Source organism: Periplaneta americana, chromosome 10 (genome assembly GCF_040183065.1).
Source record: "Periplaneta americana isolate PAMFEO1 chromosome 10, P.americana_PAMFEO1_priV1, whole genome shotgun sequence".
NCBI lineage: Eukaryota > Metazoa > Arthropoda > Insecta > Blattodea > Blattidae > Periplaneta > Periplaneta americana.
Window position 1 is genome coordinate 173,757,502 of NC_091126.1, and position 22,489 is coordinate 173,779,990.

A 22,489-nucleotide genomic window follows, 5' to 3' on the forward strand; every position below is an offset into this window, starting at 1 on the left:
AGTATAAATAGCTTGCTCGACAAGTCCCAACTTGTCTGATATGGCAGAAGGCACTAATACACAACCAGACACAACCAATGTAACATCCCTTGACGAATGCCAGCTTATTCGTGAATTATCTCATCCTCTATATGAAATCAAAAATCTTTCTACTAATCACAACAAACTTAACATTACTGACATATAAAAACCTGTTATGATTCCTGGTAGGCCAGTCTCGAAACCAACACAACAATGGTCTCTCTTCAACTTTCACGCCTTCCAAATCACACAGCATACTGCATCCCAGGTCAACTACGTTTCTGCCTGTAGTGAGTCGCGAACCCCGTTCGAGACCCGGCTATACCAGTTCACGCCCCTGCCCTCACTGGGTTATCTGTGATCCCATCACAGATAGTCGCTACACACACCCACAGCTCTCCACAGCTGTTACCCAACTTTACTCTTCGAGTCTCCCCCAAACTGATCGTGTCAAGTGTCTCCCCCAGGAAAACCGACGCTAATAAAAAATGAAAGCAAAAATGGCCAATGAAAATCAAAGCCCCTGTCACGTGATAACTTAAATTCGCTCCTTATACGTGAGAAAAGGGAGACCAAGAATGGCGGAAATAAAACAAGCTACCTACAGGAGGAAGAAAGACTAGAAATGGAGGAGAAGGAAGCCACCTATGAAAGGTAAGTGTTACTAATAATAAAAAGAATAAAACAAGAATAAAGAAAAAAGAAAAGAAAGAAAGGAAGATAGTGTGCCGAAACTAAAATGGCACAATACGCCTCTGCAGAAGTGTAGGAAGATTGAATTCTCTAGGCTCATCTGCTAGCCACATGGCGTCATACAGCGAGCCATGACACACTTTGAACTGAAGACGCAGTATAAACCTTCATGATATGATGATGCAACTTAAAGCTTAAAGCAAGCAGCCCGAGCCCAGTCCATGTTCATCTCTAACACCACCAAGCTTATCGCCACTTCACCAATTAGGGGTACACTTATGAATGCCATGGCACAGTTATACCAATACGACTGAGTCTCCAGAGCCTCACTTGCTAAAAAGTTTGTGCCATGGGATTCTGAGGATGGGGTTTGAGTAGGAGAGGTTATGGAGTGCACTTCACTACTCCTTGCAGCCCAGTATATTATGTTATGTAATTTCATGTCGTAGTTGTACAAGCAGGGTATTGGATGTAGTTCTGTTTTCCCTTTCAGCAAATCATTCTTTGGGACTTCCTGGACGAGAGAGAAAACCGCTGGCTCTACAGCATTGATGAAATCGAGGATCTAGTGGCCTTCTTTTCCGATTCGGAAGATTCGGATTGGTCAGAGTACGACTTCTTTTTCGACTAACTCCCGCGCGGCTGTGTGAACAGCTCGAGAGGACCTAGACTCCTCCATACCAACTGCTAGCTGGAAGGGGCAGGATCAAATAATGCTAAATAGACTTGTTGTAGCGAGTAGCTTGTTTTGGGAGGGGTTAAGAGCCTACGAGAAGACGAGTTAAATCTAACACAAATAGAGTATGTACCAATGTAAAGATTGAGAAACATGTTGTTTGTTCCTTGTAGTTAGAAATTCTTGTGCTGGGCAATAGCAGATGCCCCAGTATAATAATTTTACTCCGAGAAGTTTGATATGGGGGGCCCCACAAGGCCCGCTATTTGTAGGTTTGCTTTGTATGTCAACTCAGTGAATGTTTCACTTTACACCAAGTGCTTTTTTCTTAGAAGCAGATTGGCCAACGCGTGTTTGATTTTGATTGGGAAGTGCTGCTGTTGCTACCGTCATCATTAGAGGAGATTACTACAACCCAGAGTTGGTTTTGCACCAGTGAATTTTAATTTAAACTTGGTAGAACATGTAACAGTAAATTTAGTTTAATTTTGCTTAAATTTTATTTCATGAAATTACGTTTTTTAAACATATTTACAAGTCATTCGCAACTCCAGAAATATTAAAAATATATATATAAGTTGTAACTGTTTGAATTTGATACCTTGTGCTGCTGTTTGCTTGAGAATATGGTATAAGTAACTTAAGTTGTAGTTCAGATCCAGGTTTAATTTGTATTGTGTTGCCTTACCAAGTAATTAATTTAGTCAGGTGTTTGAATTTAGAGTTTAAGATTGCACTACCCAAAAGTGTGCAACTCGAATTTCACATTGAAGTAAACTATTACGAGAATGTTGACAGCTTATATTACTGCAAATCAGTTTAAATATTGTCAGCCCTTAATTAGTGGTAATATGTGGCTTACTGTTGTTATATTTTGAAAGTATCTTAGTTTCTGGAAACACGTCTCAGTTTGGTAATAATTTATGCAGTGGAAAACATAGGAGGAGGAAAGTACAATAATTAGGGGTTGTCGCTAATGACCCCAGTCATGAGCTTAGTTCAGGCTTTTCCTGGAGACAGGGATTTTAAGAACAATTATTTTAATACCTATTACCATTAGAGAAACAGCACACTTAACACTTAAATAAAATGTGATTAGTATTAACAATTATTACTGCACTTTAGTACTTAGAGAAAAGTGAATGTATGATTCATCACATATTTGATTTGCAGCAGATATAATACAGGACGTCTTTTGGGTAGTATCAGATGGAGACGAGGATGTTCACTTGTTTGTAAAAATTGCAAATTGACACTGCACAAGACATACTTGCAGATGCGCAAACAAAATTACTTTCTTCATTATTTGCTACCGCCAAAGATAAACTTGTACAGTTTTGCAGACTTTCTTTGTTTCATTTGCGTTCTTTTCTTTTGTTTACTTGATTATGAGATGCACTTTTATTTCCTTATACCAGATTTTTTATTCCTCAATACTGAGCATTTATTTGTGATGAGTGACATATTCAGTGACTTCAGTTAGTAAGTAGGAGGTACAATTCTGTCCTGCCTGGAAACACTGTGGAAGATGGAAATGTTTCGTTTGTAATGTATTAATATTGGATCTACTTTCCAAATTTGGAGTTTAAATTGGTTATATTTGCTATATATTTTTCTGACAAACTGTTATTGTAATTCATGTTTTGATTGTGAAACCATTCATTTCTTACTCATACTTAAATTTAAGTAATTGAGTATATCAAGTGATTATTATTAGAAGGGCAAATAATTGAATTAGCGTGAATTATTGTTGCTGTAATTCTTACAATATTTGACCATAATTTCGAACTATGGTATGATTTCTAAAGCTGGGAGCAACATATTAAGAATCTGAGTAATTAACTGTATGGCACAGTCTATTGGTTGAGATCAAGTTTGTGTGGACTGTTGGTATGTTATGCTTGCATTTGAGTTTCATGTTGGATTCAAGGTATTGAATTTAAAATGGAGAAAATTGGTTATGTTGAAAAAAATTCATTTTAATTTTTTTGTAGTGTGAAATTTGCTTCGTTCCGCATGTTTTTATTCCAGATCAACAAATTAATGCCATGCTTTCATCTGTTTAAAAAATCAGAGAAAAAGTGTCTAGCATTAATTGAGTCAAAGTATTTTTTGTAGGACAAATTATGAAAAAAAGAATTATACGAAGTAAAATTCCAGGATAGTCATTACACGAGATATAGTTTCAGGTGATAACACTAAAATTAAAAATACGTTGAGGGCTTCCATTCTTCTGATTAAATTCAAAATTTCTCATTTTTTCCTCAGAAGTGGTTGTATGTATAAGCTTCCTCAGGTATGTTTGAATTACGCTTCCTTTGTGGTGCGTAATTCATTTTAGGCCGAATTGTAACCTAAGATTCCTGCATATTATGTTCAGCACCATTCTACACAGACTAATAGATATTACAGCTCAATACTTCATGGTTGTTGAGTCCCAGAGAGGAACTTGCATATGCTACACTTTCCAGTATATGAAATACAGTACATGAGATTCAACTTCAGTCCTTGTAGAGCAAGAGAGTAAATCAGTTATTTGTTGATTATGTTTTGTCGTGCAGGCAGGCAGAACCTGGCACTGGAAAGTTTAAAGTCATTCATGATTTTCAGTGTATTAGCTGATATTTTTAAGGTTGAGTTTGCTGTTGTTCCATAAATGTATTATCTGTATATCAAGTTTGGTGCAGATATTTGCCAATTTCGTCAATACCAAATTATTGATACTGCTTCATTTCGCTCCAGATGTAAAAGTGCTGTGCTTAATTTTTGTTTGGTTTTGTCGTATGGCCATTTATTTTAGACTTCAAGAATCTTTTCACCTCCATCTACAATGTTGACATTCCTTCATTTTATTTTATGCCCTAAGGTGACTATCTCACTTCTTAATCTGAGGTGCCTGTGGAGTCTTTACGAATTTGCCTGACTAAACTTGAGCTATCCTGAGATTGTTCCAGATTGCTGCCAGTGTTGCGTTTTCTTGAATACAAAGTAATGTTACTAATTCCAATACATAAAGTCGAGATGAAGAAAGTTGGAGCTTTGGCTCCTTTAATCCTCTGTTTATTTGGAACCATAAATTTCACGAAATCTCTCTCTGAAATTGATAGCAATTTTATTTAATTCTCTTTCTTAAATTTGTTTGAGGTTCTTGAATTCACAAATTGAAATATTGTTATGTAGATACACCATAATGAATATATTGGTTTGGGAAATTTTGCAACTTGTGTCAAGATCTTGACTATTTTGACTCTAATATAATGAAGCTATTTTCTTTGGGTTGCACACCTATTATTCAATGTTTGAGCATCATAGATATTCATGAACACCTTCAATTGATGTCATATATGAACTTCACTTAAATGTTCTTATTTCTCCCTCCCTTTAAAACATTTATTTCTGGTGGTAATGGCAGTGATGGTGGCAGTGGTGGTAGTTGCAGTGTTGGTGATTGTGGTAGTCAATGATCATAATCGTCATTTCACTTCTTGGCTCATGCCTTTCAATGCATCATTTCTTGGTTTGTCCTAATCTTTCCTTTCCATTTGGAATGTATTTTAGAAATATTCTGTTGCTCTAAGTTTCCCGACCATGTTTTCAATTCACGAATAAAAATATTATGGTGGGAAAGTTACAGTGATTGACGTGAAAACTAGGCTCAATACTTCGTTCTTATTGTTATTGTTGATGGTGCTGTTTTGTTGAGGGAAATCCTTTTCATTTTCTTTCTAGTCAACATAAATAAAACTTATAATTCCATTAGAAACCTGTTTTAATCTGTATTAAATCTGTAATATTTTGACACTTTCGTAATGTAAGCTTCTTAAATACTGGGTGAAAAATGTTTCTCCTGTCTGGAAAAAGCAACAATTTTGGCCATTGGTGGGCTTGCTCCCATACACCGGCTATGGTGACAGCTGAGCATTGGTGACTCGACAGACCACAGACTATTAATGTAAGATATTAATAAATATAAACAGTTAAAACCCTATTTGTCAGAGCTTGACTCTGACCACACTACTTCATTCTAGTGCCGAGGTCATCTACCTCATTGCCCTCCATGTGCCTTTTTTGGCACCTTTAGCTATCTTTTAAAATGTCATTTACTCACCAAATTAAGAAAGGAGACTCTGAAACACTGCCTTCTTGTCTCAGCTTTCACTCAAACTGATATGAGGAAATTTCCAGGTACTCTCTGCACTCAGTTGAGTATAGCTGCTTTGCTTCTTTCCAGCTGGAAGGTAATTCGCTCACCCAGTAATTTGTACATGAACTAGGAATAGCCAAACAGACTGATGTCAATTATTTGATGACTGATGATGGAACAGATTTTATTTTAATTAAATGTTAGATAATATTTGGTTATGTTAACGTTTGTCTAACAAAATCTGATGAACATTAAAGTTCTGTGGAACAGTGTCATTTTCATTGCACAATTTCTCCATTATTGCTGTGTTAACATCTGTATTGTTCAAAGGGGTTTACAATTAAGAACTATACTTCTGTACCATCTCTTTTTAGTTCCTTCTGTTTCAGTGCTGTATTACAACACACATTTCTACCAGCATAAGCACGCCACTGTACCACTAGTTAAATCTGTCAGATTTATTATGCGAAATATTATTGAACGATATTTTGATTGATATTCTTAATGTTATTTACATGCAAGATTAATAACACTACAAAACTGATAGGAATTTCTATTATTAATGCTAAGTGTGAGAATGCTTCAGATTCTTTAAAAGTTGGACTTTCTTGAAATAGCTGAAACTTTGTTAGTAATATGACTTAAAAGTAAAAATGCCATTTCATTCACAAAATAATGTAAAGTAAATAATATACAGTTGTTCAGATACGACTTAAGTCATCAATAGCTTTGAATATGAGAGGTAAATTTTCGCACGGCATTGACAGATAGACTCTTGCATTTATAACAACACTTGATAAGACGAAATTGCATCTGCAGAGAAATAAATTTTTGAAAAGCAACCCATAAACCAAGTTTGAATGTCATGACTTTGATGGCAGCAGATGTGTAGCTCAAGTCAGCATTTTGCTTACCATAAAACAATTGATATTTTATTATGTGTTTTATTTTTAATGAAGTTGCAGGAAGGTGCATCTTTTAATCAAGTGTGGGAGCGATTTTAACCAGTACGTCACAGTCTTTGTGTACAGTGGTGTTGGTAACCACTTGCATTGTCAGTATATTAATGAAACTATTTGTTTTGAAAATTGTGGTGGTCTGAAATGGATGTGAGGTGTCAATTTTTGTCTGTCGAAATTCTCCATTCGTTACCATAGAATGGAATTTTGACTTGTTCTATTACTTTTAATATAATGTTTTATTAATTAGTATGTTTCTATAATTGCATTTTAGTGAGAGAGTTTTATGTAGTTTATTTGGATGTAACTTGGTAGTTTTATGTGCTGCATGTAGATGGCTGCTGTTATGCAGCAAGTGTTTGGAATATGTGTTGATTGGTTTGTTATGTGGAATCAGCTGGGAATGAAATTGCATCCTTTTTGTGGCAGCCTTATGCTTGTTCAATACCAGCTCAGTCTTTATAGACATATTTCTATTTTTCCCCATCAAATTTGAATTTTAATACATATTAGAATATATATCGGTATAATTTGTGATACTCCCTGAGACTACTAATTATATTTACAATTGATATTTTTAAATTGTTCAGACCAGAATGTTTTAATAAGAGATATGTGATAATACAGTAATACAAACATTTCAAGGTCCTATCTCGTTAAAAAGAAACTTTTGCGGAGGCATTCCATGGCAAACTATATAGAATTTAAATTGATGAATATTTTTAAGAAGAAAAGACATTTGAAAACTTCATGTATCCTGTGTTTAAATTCAAATTTGAATTTGTGTAATAATACAGAGACCTCTGAGGAAATTAGTAGGGACTATCGTTAGTAATTTTGTTGCCACATTGACGTTCTGAAGTTCTTATTTGTGGCAGTATAGAATACCTTTCATATATTTTCTTGTGAATAATGCAGGTTCTAACCTACACTACTCATCTTGCTGGTATTTTATCGGTGGAGGTGATGGAAAACACTCTCTCTCTCTTTCTCTCTCTCTCCACTAAAGGCCAAAGCTGTTACGCTGTATATTAAATCAGTATTTTTAAACATGTGATATCTCTCACTCCACGTACCTATTTGTGTTTCAAATTTTGAGCATCAGTCTGGTGGTCAATTTGGCAAGGAATGTCCCGTAATCAGTTTGCAGGTACAATTGTGTATGTGGTATTGTAATGAATATCAGTTTATCTTCCATTACAGTTTCACTATAGCCAAAGAATGTTTGAAATGGAATATAAAAACTCGAAAAAACAAATAAAATAAAATAAATAAAAAGACTGTGAACATGTATGTTTTGAAACATATCCTTCTGGAAGAGTGTCTGTAACATGTAAAAGGCCAGAAAGTTGCTTGGACAGCTTTCGTACAGCATAGAACTGCACTGCCTATAGTACAGTTTACAAGCCAGACTAAACATTTTGTATGTTAGTAGTTTTGCTTCTGCCGCTGTGGTCATGACTTCCGATGCTCAGTTTTATCCATATGTGAGTTTACAAGTTGTGCCACCTATGTTCTCTGTTTGCATTTCCATTGCTAGGTAAAGACTTCAGAATTGTTATTACATTGATAAACAGCCGTTAGGTTATATGTTCATGAAGCTTCCACGGCCTGTGTATATATGAAGAGGTTTCTTGCTGTGTTTTAACTCTTTCGATAATGCAGCGAACATATAAATATCTCATCATATCGTCGACGTACTGTGTTGCCAGCAGATCGCAATGAATTTTTTATAGTCGCTGACTTTGAAGTTCGGTGACAGTGGTGGTAGTGTCGTGTTGAATCCAGGATGGGAGTACACTGTAATGTAAGATGGGGGCAGTGGGAAACCTCTTCAATCATTTAGATTGTTTTAAAGTAAGTGGTTTATATCACTGTCTCAGTGTAATTCTGTTTCCACTATGTAATTGTTTCTTGTTACATGTAGGCAGATTTGATAGGAATGGCCAATTGGTTATGGTCTATGTTTAAAGATAGCTGTTACAGGATTACAAGGAAAACCTGTCAGGATGTTGAACAATACGCAACTATTGCTTTCATTGTGCCCTTACTCATGTGATATTTATTTGTAATTTTTTTAAATATGTTTTTCATGAGCATAGAAAACTTTTCTCGTTGGAAGGGTGGATGTTGCTTACACGATTCTTCCTAAACAATTATATATGAACATCTGATCCATTGATGTATCACTGCATTGAACATTCATCATCTTTTCTTTCTCTGTTTGTAAATGCACTGTTGTAATTTGTGACACTGGCGATATGATATCGGGCTTGCCACATGTTGAAGATTAATGTAGACTATATGAAAAACTTCACATGAACAGAAATACTGCTACTTTGGAATAATGCCAAGAATGGAAGAAGTATTACACAGATTTGAAGGGACCAAGATACACTAATGAGAATGAAAATTAGTTCGATCAGAATTCTGATTAAAAAACTTGACTGCACATGTATTTCTTTCATTTCGTGACATTGTTTGGAATAAAATTACTGTGAAAGTTGAAGTTAAAATTATCCCTGTTTCTTAGAAATTGACGAATGTTTACAAGACTCTTTGTATCCTGTTAATTTTGTATGAAAACATTTTTTGCAACATTTTGTCTTTGTACTAATGTGTTAGTTCTTAAGCATCATTACTTTTTACGAGCTGCAAATTCACCACATAAACTACAGACAAACCTCAGAACGCTTGTAATTTTAATAGCAAAAGTAAATGAAGAAAAGACAAAAATTGATAGAGATAGAAGCATTTCATAGACACTATTAATGATTTCGTGCATGATTTTGAAAATAGAATTCACAGAATTCATTACCTTAATGCTGAAATACAAATTTATTGCAGGTATCTGTATCTTCAATAGGTCTGTGGCCTAATTTTAAGACTCAACACGCCAGTTGTCTCAGTGCCTTAGTAAAACCACAGCAGGTTGAGTTGTTTCAGCTTAGCATACTAGCCAATTGGTATGCAGTGACTAATAAAATATGGCTGGATTTATGCCGAGGGATTAATAGGATATTCTAACATGGGTGGTGTTGGGATTATGGGTTTTGGCTTAGAGAATGTTGCGTGGGGCATGTTTGCTACCCTTGATATGAATATGTGTGATTCAGTTGCTTATAGCAACATTGCAGTACTGGAAGCCAGGTATCTGAGTTCAACCACAGTCTACTATATACAGTCGCGAAGCTCAGTATGTAGTAAAAATTCAAACATGGGTAGTTGCCCACCACTAGGATCGCTACTATCGCCTCATCGCAGATCTCTCTCCTTGCAGACGACAAAATATGTTACACTTTCGTTGTCGTGTTCTTTTGGAAAAATTAACACCTTCCTTCCATTATTGAAATATTAAATGCATAAAGTTAATTCGTTATTTTAATGAAGTATATTAAATTCTACCATAAACTCGAAGATACCTGCAAGAAATAAGTAATATAATTTTTGTTTGTGCAAAACGAACTGAAATTTACTATAATCGCTTCACTCATTCAGGATTATAGCGATAATTAACTATGAAACCAATAAATATTAATTTTCATTTCCCTTTACAACAATAATAATGGAAATATGAATTAATGGAGTAACTTACGCGTACCAGTACTTGTAGTGTAGGCTTACATAGTTAACAAAGTGGGATGAGGTTAAGCAATAATAATCACACCAGAATTGGAAATAAAACGTGATCAATAAATTTTATTGTAACAGACTTTTTCTACATCTCTAGTAAAGCAAAAATAAAAATAACAACATTAACAGCTATAATTAAAAACATATCCTTTGAAAAAATAGGCCTAAGCAATAATAATCCCACCAGAATTGAAAATAAAAACGTGATCAATAAATTTCATTAAAACAAACTTAATTTTTCTACGTCTTTAGTAAAATAACACATAAAAATAATAACAAAATTAATAGCTACAATTAAAAATATATCCTCTGAAAAAAAAAAAGTAGACCTAACCTTTATTTCTCTGGAAATTTAGCAGCCTAAGTGACAGAACTTTAACCGGTATCTAATGTCCTTTCGGTTAGACTGAAACATTTCATTGTGAAATTTATGGATATAATGTATTCTAACAGTCACAAAGAACTTCAAAATTAAGAGTTTTGTTTCTGCATAGCATTCTTGTGGAAACCCAGGAACCTTTCTGAATCTTTCGGAAATCAGAAAAAGGATAACTCTGGCCTCTTTCTCTTACTGTTGCTACAATTTATAGCACTACAAACGTCTCCTCCTTGTCCCATATTATTATTCCAATTATTATATTTTAGCCATTAACATTTTCATTACAACCAATAACGAACATTTCACAAGCATCAATGTGAAATACGCAACGAGCTAGCACTTGATAGAAATACGACACAGTCCAAAGTCGACCATGAACAGTCTATTGTTTTCTAGTTGCTAACCGCTTTATCACGAGATTTGCAAAAAAACACCTCAATCTTCGCGACTGTATATAGTAGACTGTGGTTCAACTCTGTCAACCAATCTTCGACATTTTAAGGAATGGGTAGAGATATAAGATATAAGTAGGGCCCGGATTTTGATGACCTAAAGAATACTAAAAAATGACCTTAAAATGATGACTTCATGACTTTAAAATCAATTAGAAATGACTTAAAAATAAAAAAAGAATGACTTAAAAATTATCTTTATTTGTCGACTTCCTTGCGCAATATGGCAATATCACTTACACTTTATCACTCAACATTGCATTACAATAACTTACAAACAACTTTTTCCAGGGTTTCTTGTACTTGCCAGGGTGTAGTTTCTCCAAGACTTCACAATTTAAAAGGAAAATGTCACCACTGTTTTCTTCATTTATGTCCCCAGCAATTACATTTACAACACAGCGACCCATGCAATCTGTGTTCTCATCAATTGAGACCCAGATTTTTTTCCCGTCCAGTTTTGCTCATATGGCATCAATAGTTTTGTTGTAACATGATTCAATATATTTTTTCTAATTGTCGACTCATCTGGGATGGATTTTCCAGTGTATTTCTGCAGGAAATCTCGGAAGACATTATTATTGAGTTTGTGGAATGGGATGTTTGCCGAGACAAGAGCTTGGCATAGCTCTTCGTGAAACACTGAATTCACTGAGTTTGCACTAGTGCACTGCCCGAGAAGTATCTGTTGTTTTTTTCTTTCTCCTGCTTGACGACCGCATTTATGTTTCTCTCTGTTCACATGTTGGTCCACGGTGAATCTCTTCTCTGCCGAAACCTTCACTTCACAAATTTTACAGTACAATATAGTACCATCACTAGAAAATACAGTGTCGCCATACTCCGATACAAACTGTTTTAATTTCGCGGAATTGCTTGTTTTTAATTTCGGCATGGCAAAATAGAAATATTACTTCAGTACCTCTAAACGACTACCTTCCGCTCTGTGAATGACTGAATTGTAACCAGTACACAAGAACTCGTGACAGTGCGAACCTCAAGCAGGTAATTTCACCCCCACATTCCTTTAGAGGACAAAGTCTGTCTTAAAATAGACATGACCGGTTAGTTGGACGAGTCCAAATGTTTAACAGGTCGACCTGGTTGGTATAGCGCTGGCCTTCTATGCCCAAGGTTGCGGGTTCGATCCCGGGCCAGGTCGATGTCATTTAAGTGTGCTTAAATGCGACAGGCTCATGTCAGCAGATTTACTGGCATGTAAAAGAACTCCTGCGGGACCAAATTCCAGCACATCCGGCGACGCTGATATAACCTCTGCAGTTGCGAGCGTCATTAAATAAAACATAACATTTTAACATGTTTAACAGAACATGAATAGGGGAGGCCACAATGCAACAGATTTCCAAGAATTCATAGATTTCGTGTTTCTGGAACATAATTTTACTAATATTAACAATAAAAAGGTATCCCCGTACATGCCATGAAGGCACTTGGGGGCATGGAGGTAGAGCCCCATGCTTTCCATGACCTCGGCACTAGAAACTAATATTAACAATAATGCAATCAAAATCGCTAAAAATGACAAAAACCCGGATTTGTTCTTAAAATATGGCTAATAGAAAGTAATAATCCGTAAAAAATGCCTTATCAGAGAAAAGTGTCCAAAAATGCATAGAAAATGACCCATCAAATTGGTTTAATTTCACTGAAGATGATATGAGCTACATTTATCTTCCATAGAGCATTGTCCTAGCATCATCAGAAAAAAGATGCAAAGTCATCGAAATCCGGGCCCTAGATATAAGGCAATTCTGGCTTAAAATAACGGTCAAGAGACTTGAAGACACGAAAAGTGTCATTCCCAGCTTGAGTTCAGCTCAAATTGTATTGGTGCAAAAGGTGGTGTTTCGAGGTTAACAGCCTCATGCATGCAATGGTGCATGATCCTACCCTCACTATTCCTGATGGTGTATTCTGGACTGCCAGAGCCACGTTTAGCCCCATCAACTTGAATTGGAGCTGGAGGATGATTTTTGCTTTCATAGTTCTGGAGGAGGTGGAACCTGGTGAATGCTTGCTGCTTCTGAAGTCATTCCTTTTCCCATTCATCCCTCACGTTACACATCGCCATTATAATCATCACCTACCTGTCAAGTAATAGGCGTAGTGGTCTGTTGTTGTCTCTTGTCATCTTCGGAATGGTCAACATTGTTGCCAACTCATCGTGAAAAATATGCTAGACAAGTGGAAAAAAAAACTTTTTCCTATAAAAATATTGCTAAATTGCAACATTGAATCAGTATTAAAATAAACATGTAAAAATACGCCAGAATGTGCAAAAATATGCTGGAATAAGCTAGAATTTGAAAAATTGTCTAAAATACTATAATTATCACGATTAACTCACTAATTGTACTGACTTTATCACTATTTTTCAAGATCAGTCTGAACTCTCACAATGACAGTAAAGTTAAGCTTTAATACAAGTCAGTTTATCAAGAGAATACCGAAAGAGTTATTGCGTATGAACCTTAACCCTTCTGATACCAAAGTTTTTCATAACTTATTACTGTCCACACCTGTGGAGTAATGGTTAGCACGTCTAGCGGCGAAACCAGGCGGCCCAGGTTCGATTCCCGGTCGGGGCAAGTTACCTGCTTGAGGTATTTTCCGGGGTTTTTCCTCAACTCAGTCTGAGCAAATGCTGGGTAACTTTCGGTGTTGGACTCCGGACTCATTTCACCAGCATTATCACCTTCATCTCATTCAGATGCTAAATAACCTAAGCTGTTGATAAAGCATCGTAAAATAACCTACTAAAATGAAAAAAAATAACTTATTACTACCAAGAGGGGTAATACAATTACTTCCGTGAAAATCATGTACCGATATCTGTTAAGCATTTGGAATATAAACAATTTCTATGTATTATTAACTTAAGACTTAAAAAAATATATAAAAATATAAAATAATCATCCTATCTTTAAAAATACAGAGTGATTCAAAAGTCCTGTTCCATTTTGTTGAATATGTATACCAAAATTAATGAACTTTAGATATGTTACTGGTGACACTATAAGGTAACATATACAGTAAATTTAAATTTGCCTCCCTTCTGTTTCAAGGCAAACTCCTCAATGCTATATATTTTTGACATGGTAGAAAACACATTTACATGCAATGAAAGTTACAGTACTATAACATAAATTGGAAATAATTTCAGTTAATTCTTGAAATTTAAATATTAGAACACTAATACAACCACGAGCATCTCAAAAACATTTGTTTATAATGAAATAAAAAATTAAAGTTCTAAAAATAAATGAAAATATAAAAGTAATAAATCAAATTTTAGTTCTTTGTTGAAATTCAAATATTCGAACAGCACCTATACTACAATGAGCGTCTAAAAAAAAAAAAAAAAGGCTTCACTAATAAAATATTTCTAACAAAATCATTGTAGAAAAACTATAACACAAAGAAATAAAAAAATGAAAAAAAAAATGGGAACAAAGGGTCACGCTAACATAAGTAACAATGAAAAAATTGTTATAAATCAAACAGAACAACATAATTTGGAAGTAGACAAACTCAGAAATGAAAATCAAGCTACAGATTGAATTTTGAATTTTATATCCTGGAATTTTCATGACACAGACTAACAAGAACGCCCCACATGAATAATGTGAATTAATCTTAAAGTAGATTAATTATTTATGTTTTTAATTCAAATTATTAGTAGACATATAATGAACAAATACGTGGATTTTCAAAAAGAAGTATGGAAGAAAATGGGAAAAATCATCAGTAGGGTAATCCTATTACCCTCTTTGTAGCAGGAGGGTTAAATAAAATATATGTTTGAAAACACATTTCTGAAGTGTTACACGTGCGTTTGAATTATTTATTTATTTATAATATCAGTATTTATATAACTAAACTTCTCTAGAAGAATTCATTCTTAGAAGCCACCAGCATAGCTTGGGCTCATTACTTGATTGGATTTTTTCCGAGGTTTCCCGCAACCATAAGGCGAATGTCAGGTAATCTATGGAGAATCCCTGGCCTCATCTCGCCAAATACCATCTCGCTATCCCATCGACACTAAATAACATAGTACAGTGAAACCTGTTCAAGACGGAAGTGACATGGTCCTAATTTTTTTTCCGTTGTGGACAGGTTTCTGTATTATTAAGGTGTACATTAAAATGGAATATTTTATCATTCGTATACATGAAAAACAAAATGACATGCTGCAAACTGCAAGAAGTACAAAATATTCCGTTTAATACTAATCACGTTAAATCAGCTTTTTGTCATTTATTCCATTGGTGAATCGTCTTGATTAAAATCTCATTTTCTGTATAAATGTTATCGTAACTCACTCATCAGTCATTAAACACTGTTAAAGTTTACCAATCTCATTCAATTTAATAACTAACACCATACTATAATACTGTACTGTATATCACTGCACATTATTAATTACCTAATTGGATTAGGAGCCATCCATTAGAAGCCTTGAATTCTGGTTTATGTAATTTCTTTCCCAGTACAATGGCTTGCTTTGCAGAATAGATCCAGAAGATCATGAAGAACCCACTCCCAGAGCAGTTTATTTATTTCCACATAAATAGTTGTTTTCTGTTTCCTTTTACGTCACCAATATTGGCCCTAAGCCACTCACTCTTTATGATCTTTATCTTTAAAGTGTCACACCTGAGTTTTCCACAACTGAACTTCAATATTATTTCACATACGTTTCGTTTCTAATTTTCCTTTAACTCTGTAACTTTTACTTCATCACTTAATGTTAATGCCACATTTTACGCAACATTTTTACAAGGAAATCACTACACTTGGGCTCTGTCTAGCTACGACAGCATACGGGTGTGAAGCATTGAAAATCTTTGAAGGGACTCCTCTGCCTATTCAACAGGGTAATAAAATTTATGACCGACAGGCCAACACACCCTCCTACCCTCTAAATTTTTGCAAAGAAAACTTGTTTTTATCTTAGTGACTTACATATTTCGTATATTCCTTGAAATTACACACTGTTTCAAAATATAGTTACAAAATATAGTGTGTCCAAAATATTATTTCCGTTTTGAACAGTGGCAGGCAGTTTCTGTTTCCGTTTTATTCAGGAAAAATTACACATAATACATACGAATTTCGCCGGGACCAATAAAATGTTCCGAATTAGCTAGGATTCCGGATTATTCAGGTTCCGATTTGAACAGGTTTCACTGTAGTTGGTTGATTCAGCGTCGTTGAATAACCAAGTGAAAAAAAGTATTCATTAGCATTTCTGTTGAACTATAACGAGGCATAATCAATGAGCAAGCAGGAAGAGAGAGGCTGAGAAAGGAGATGAGGAGAAGAAGAGAGCTAATGATTGTTGCGTCTATAGTGGTATGATGTGATTGCATAGCAGACAAAAACATTCGTGCTGTGTGTACACTAAATCAAACAGTAAGGTGGTATTAAATTTTTAAAGCTTTCATATGACATTTAAAATTAAGTGGTTTTATATGAGCCTTGTTTTCATATGATATTTTAGAAATAGATATTTAAGAAAAAATAGACTCTGGTCAAACAGTTACATAAAATGTGCTATATTTCAGGCTATAAGCATTTGTTGAATTTCTATAGCTAAGTGTCTAAATATCCTAGATTTAGCCATAAAATGGCTAATTTGGCAACATGTTGGTCAACCGACAAATCTTGTTTCTCTGGGGATGTACCATAACACCTGTTTTGTTATCCTGGAATGTTCATTCTATTGACATATTGTAACCAGTTTTGTCTAGTCTCAGAGGTATTCAATTGTAAGTAATATCTTGATTTCATTAGCTGTTGTTATTTTTTCTTAAAATCCATAACTATGATACTTCAGTGGTCGTTTCAGCTCCACTAACTTTAATTACCCTCTTGCAACTGAGTTTTCTTCGAAGCCAGACAGTTTAAGAGCAATTGGCAAGTGTCATTTTAAGCTTAATTTTGTTTCATGAGAAAACTGGGTCTACAGGTACAGTGTACAGAATCAGTAATTGAACCTAATCAGGAAAGAGGAAAAACATCAAATTCAGCGACACTAAGGACAAAAATTTCTCATGAAATGTTTCGTTAGGAAGCAAATTACAAAATTGTACCTAATTTCTTGTGTTTATCTCATAAACAGCGACATTTCAAAAAGTACTTCACATTTGCTTAAAAAGTGTGACCATAAATTCCTTATAATTCACATGATATGTACACACATCTCTTGCCTCACATGTAAGTAACTTTTTGCTTTTATTATAAATAACATAAAAAAACTGCTTGCATATGAGGCAGCCAGTTTCAGTATCCTCTAAAGCTGTTTCTGCACTTTTTTGAGAAAATGAAATGAAAACGTTTCCTCACAAAATATTGATTGCTTGACTTAATGTCTTGTAGCTAAAGTGTCAATTTACTTACTTACAAATGGCTTTTAAGGAACCCGAAGGTTCATTGCCGCCCTCTCATAAGCCCGCCATCGGTCCCTATCCTGTGCAAGATTAATCCAGTCTCTATCATCATATCCCACCTCCCTCAAATCCATTTTAATATTATCCTCCCATCTATGTCTCGGCCTCCCCAAAGGTCTTTTTCCCTCTCCGGTCTTCCAACTATATTGTAGGGATTCGTAACAAGCTATTTTTTACGGTGATGGGTTGTTAGCCCTTCGCCCAACCTCCAAGCTGGAGGACCACACCTTATCGGCTGTCCACGACTGCTTATTCAATATATTCACAGCTACCCTCCATATCTGGAGGCTGTCTCCTCTATCTGCAACCTGAGGACTTTAACGTCAATGTCAATTAAGGAACTATTGTTCTCGCATCAATGGAATGGACATAAAGTCATGAAAAATAACGGAAACAATTTAAGTTTTATTATGGATAGATCTATGACTTTTGGAACTGTACATAAAATTAGTGGAATATGGACCACAATAAAATGGAAAGACTTTTGGAATTATAAACAAAACTTGATAGATTTTTGCTTCCGAGACAAAATACTATTTACTCTACAAGCACAATAATACTATATTAACAGATTGTAGAAGTAAATGGGTCACACTCTTAATATTTTCCTTCTCCTCCTCTTGTGAGTTATTTTGAGACTGTTTGTCGTCTTCATCATTATTTTCCAGATTGGTATAGATGGCAAGGTCTTCTGGTTTTTCCAGTTTTTACCATAATGTTTGAAAGCAGCTTGTCATTCTCATGTAGTTTCTCTTTTTTTTTTCTGTACCTAGTACTAGATTTCTTGTTTTGCCTTTCTAAAAATAAATGTATATGCTTCTATATCAGTTCTGTAGTTTACATCTCCTTTCACTAAGATACGAGATGTTTCCTAATTCATATAAATTCTCTTTGAGGGCGCAAGTTAAACTGCCACCCACTAGGTGGCTTAAGTATCTTTGATAATCCTCCTTTCCAAATTTGGACAGGTACTTCATCCCCAAGATATTTTATTGCGTCTTGTTTTTCAATTGAGGGAATAAATTTTGAAGTACCATCAATATATAAACATGTGGCTACTAATTATTCATAATTCTTTGTTAAAATGAACAGACGTTACTCTTCTATTGTTTTATTCATTGTAAATGTGCAGGCTATTGAAACTATGTATTTTGGATTTAGTAGTAATTGGAACTGGAGGTGTAATTTAGCGGGTTTTAGAACATGGGCCCATTTTAGGAGATGTAATACTGAATGTAGAGTGTGTTTGTTGTGGCTGTGCAAATGTAATCATCATCATCATCATCATCCTTCACGAATTAGGCCTCTGTAGACCTGTTTCGGCCCCATCTAGCAGTCTTCTAAAAGATCTTCCTGGTCGACGATGTCCTCTGCTTGTTATTCAATATTTCATCTAGTTCTTCTTTGTGATTGATCCCTCTAACATTCCAGGTAGCGTATGTGAACATATTTTGTTTTTTCCAATTTCGTTTAACCGTTGACTTGCTCTGGGTTGTCATCAAATTATCTGTCCTTATACTGCTTGTTTGAGGCTTGAAAGTAATGTAATTTTCCCTAAGATAGGTTACTAGCCGTATCGTTAGGTAGTCCAGTAGTGGGGCTGCCACTTTTAGCCTCTGGACAGGCTTGTAATGCAGCATTTCCTCTGCATTTGATGAAACAGTTATACCGCTGTGACTCTGTCGCCATTTCCTCGTTGGTAGAAACAGGGTGGACCAAGGGAAGGTGAGGATGGCATTTGGATAGGAGAGGCTGTATGTTTCGCGTCACTATCCCTTCTTCACCCCATGTAATCATTACCTTGAAAATTAATAACAGTTGCTGTCATTGGAGAGAATATTTAATTTGGTGAACTGAAACTGTCTTATACGTCCTCTACTGTGGTGTGCTGTAACTGTGTGATCAAAGACATACTATGGAATCCACTCATGAGTCGAATCATGTGGCAAAAAATTTTCACATAAATTTGAGCTATTTAATGGAACAGATGCTCACCCAGCATTGTGATCGGAAAATGATCATCATTATTTGCAGGTCAAGTATTAGATCGTAGTGAATCCGTTACAATCTCCTGCCAACGCTTTATAAGATGTCTCAAATTCCTATGACCTCAGAGAGCATAGGACAGGTATCCTGCTTGAAGGCATCTGTTCTATGTGTGATTTACAATTTGAACGGCATGTTGAATGTACTTGACAATTGGTTCCATGTTGTCTTTCATGATGTCAACATTCCTCTGATGTTCAAGATTCTCTGCATGAACCTCATCTCCACTGCTGTCAAACTTTTCTCATCCTTTTTCCTGATGGACCATGGCTCACTACTGTATATTAGAACAGGTCTAGTCCACACCTGTGGAGTAACAGTCAGCGCGTCTGGCGGCAAAACCAGGTCACTCGGGTTCGGATCCCAGTCGGGGCAAGTTACCTGGTTGAGATTTTTTTCCGGGGTTTTCCCTCAACCCAATACGAGCAAATGCTGGGTAACTTTCGGTGCTGGACCCCGGACTCATTTCACCGGCATTATCACCTTCATTTCATTCAGACGCTAAATAAACTAGATGTTGATACAGGACTGTAAAATAACTCAATAAAATAAAAAAAATAAAGAACAGGTTTAGCAAGAGTCTTATAGATAGGAAAGTGGGGAGCTAAAATGAGTAGTGTAGTCTGATCTGGAAACCACCAGCTTCGGTAACTGGGGATCAGTGTGCTGACCATATCTTACCTCCAGGATGATTGGATGATTATCTATCTCTGCTGTGGTTAATTGGGCATGAGGCTAGGCTAGCTGTTGGCTTGATTTGGGCTCTGGACCATAGATTTCATATCCTGCACTAAAATTCGGAAATTTTGTACACATTAGACAAAAGAAAAATATTAATTTTTCTCATTTTGAACAAAAGAATATTAGGCATGTCATTGAGCCTGAGGCAGCGTCTGTATAATATGAACTGCAGAGGCATAAATCAAACTATCTGATTTAGGATGCTCAATTTAAAAAGTATATAGTATATATTCTTTTTTCTGACTTCATATATGTCTTTTGTCAAGCTGTATAGAGATTTTTTTTGTTTCCCTGAGTCTAGGATGGTGAAGTATTCTTGTAAGTATTAGTGTCAGATGTTTTAATTAATTACATTTCAGTAATTGTATCTAGAATGGGTTCATTTCCCATTCATATTTGCTATCTTAATTTTTTCTGTGAATTGTGTGAACATTGATTACTTTGTTGGTACCTTGAATAGCAAATTATTTTAAATAATACCATCTATTTATACTTGGTATGAAACTGTATATATGTCTAGGTTATAACCGAAATAACGTTGTCATTAAATGTAGTGTATGTCAGTTTGAAATGGACTGTGGTTACAGTTCATTCTTTGTTAATATTTATTCATTCTTTCATGTGTGTGTCTATATTTTTAGTATTAAAGTGTATTTTCATTTTCTCTATTTTTAGTATTATAAATTAAAACTAAAAGTAATGTGAAGTGTGGAAAATGAAATATGTCCATATTCCTAAAGCACAGGGACATGAACATAAATTGTCCTTCATTAAGCCAGTGTCACAAACTTTAATGAAGCTGTATCTTAAAATTCTCAATTGAAACAAATCGAAACCATGAAATATGTGCTTATGGGTGGCCTTGTTTTTAAATACTCAGAATGGAAGGATTACTTGTATTCTGTTATTGAAATTTTGGCACCTCTTGTCCTCCCCATCCCTGCATAGGGATACTTTGTTACCACCTCGCTAACTCTTGTCAGTCGGTACTGTTGTGCTCATTGTTGCAGATTTGCATCGAGAATGCTTCCTTCCTGACAGGCTCTGCATATGTTAAAACTCCCCTCACAGACGTATTGTTTTTTTATACAGCTCACCCTGCCATGGCAGCATCCAGTACAATTCCTCTTAAATCGATAGGAATTTATAGAAGTGAATCAGTGAATGAAAAAAAATAAATTATCTTTCTTTATAACATTAAAATGCAGTAGTAAAAATATACATGTAAGGTCTTGGAATGTTAGTCACAAATGATAATTTATGTGAGGAGCAGTGTCAGTGTTTGCTGACTGTGGCCTTTGTTAGGTAGTCACCATCAGTATGTGCTCAAAGCAGTGTAGTAGTACTAATAACACTAGTAATTTAATAATATAATAATAATGAAATAGTACAAATAAAAGGTATATCTGAGTGTTGACAACCTGACTGCTGTCAAAGCCAAATTGGGAACGAAATAATGTGCATAATTTTTTTTTGTTCCGAGATTGCTGGCAATTGTAAATGAAATTTTGCTAGGAAAACCATTGCTAAATTTATTCCACAACTACTAACATATACCCATTCGTCAAAAGAAGAAGCTGGTTTTCCCTGAGGAGGGCTCTTTAGTTTGTACACTTTTCTGTCCCCCTGTGAGATATGTATATAAAAACAATAAAATATACTTTATTATGGACCAAAATATTTACCATTTGTTCATGAATGTGTGTGGAGGTTGAGACAGATCTGGTTAATCACTAAAAGTAGAGAAGGTGCGCAGGACCTCTGCACCAAACTCGGAGGGATGTAAAGATCACTTTTTGTCAGACAACACATTTTCTCGGACGTGTTGTGTAGGAGGTATGTGCCTCTGTCTAAAATGCATCGCTACGTACATTGGTTTGCGTGGAAATTTTTACAATGTTCAACTGAGGCACGCCCCCTCTTCCTCGCCTCTACAGTACTCCTATGTAGACACTAACAAGGAGAGGACACGCTCTGTATATCACCGAATTAAATCAGATTTTGTGACATGAAAGAACAAGACACAGGCCCGGTTTCTTGAACCTTTGTTAAAATGCACCTAATATAGCGTTAATTAACTGTAAGTTAAAAGTATGAATTGCTGTTAAAAATATTGCGTTTCTTCAACTTTACATTTCACATTTTAACATTCTGTTTGTTAACTTCTGTTAGGACCAGAGATTCTAGAGTTTAACCATAACCTATAACCAAATATAGACTCAAATCTGTTTTCTGAACTCTGACAATTGCGATTCTCGCTTGTTTCCAT

The 22,489-nt window shown here is 35.3% G+C and overlaps 1 protein-coding gene across 5 annotated transcripts in view; it reads left to right on the forward strand.

Moving 5' to 3' along the window:
- Positions 1 to 21,049, forward strand: part of LOC138708166 (probable E3 ubiquitin-protein ligase makorin-1) — an 83,057-nt gene extending 62,008 nt beyond the window's left edge. For all 5 annotated transcript variants that reach the window (XM_069838425.1, XM_069838424.1, XM_069838422.1 and 2 more), the window contains one exon: positions 1,208 to 21,049. In XM_069838425.1, coding sequence (XP_069694526.1) covers positions 1,208 to 1,345 — 138 coding nt within the window. In that variant the 3' untranslated portion in view covers positions 1,346 to 21,049. The remainder of the gene's footprint in view (positions 1 to 1,207) is intronic.
- The last annotated feature ends 1,440 nt before the right edge of the window (positions 21,050 to 22,489 follow it).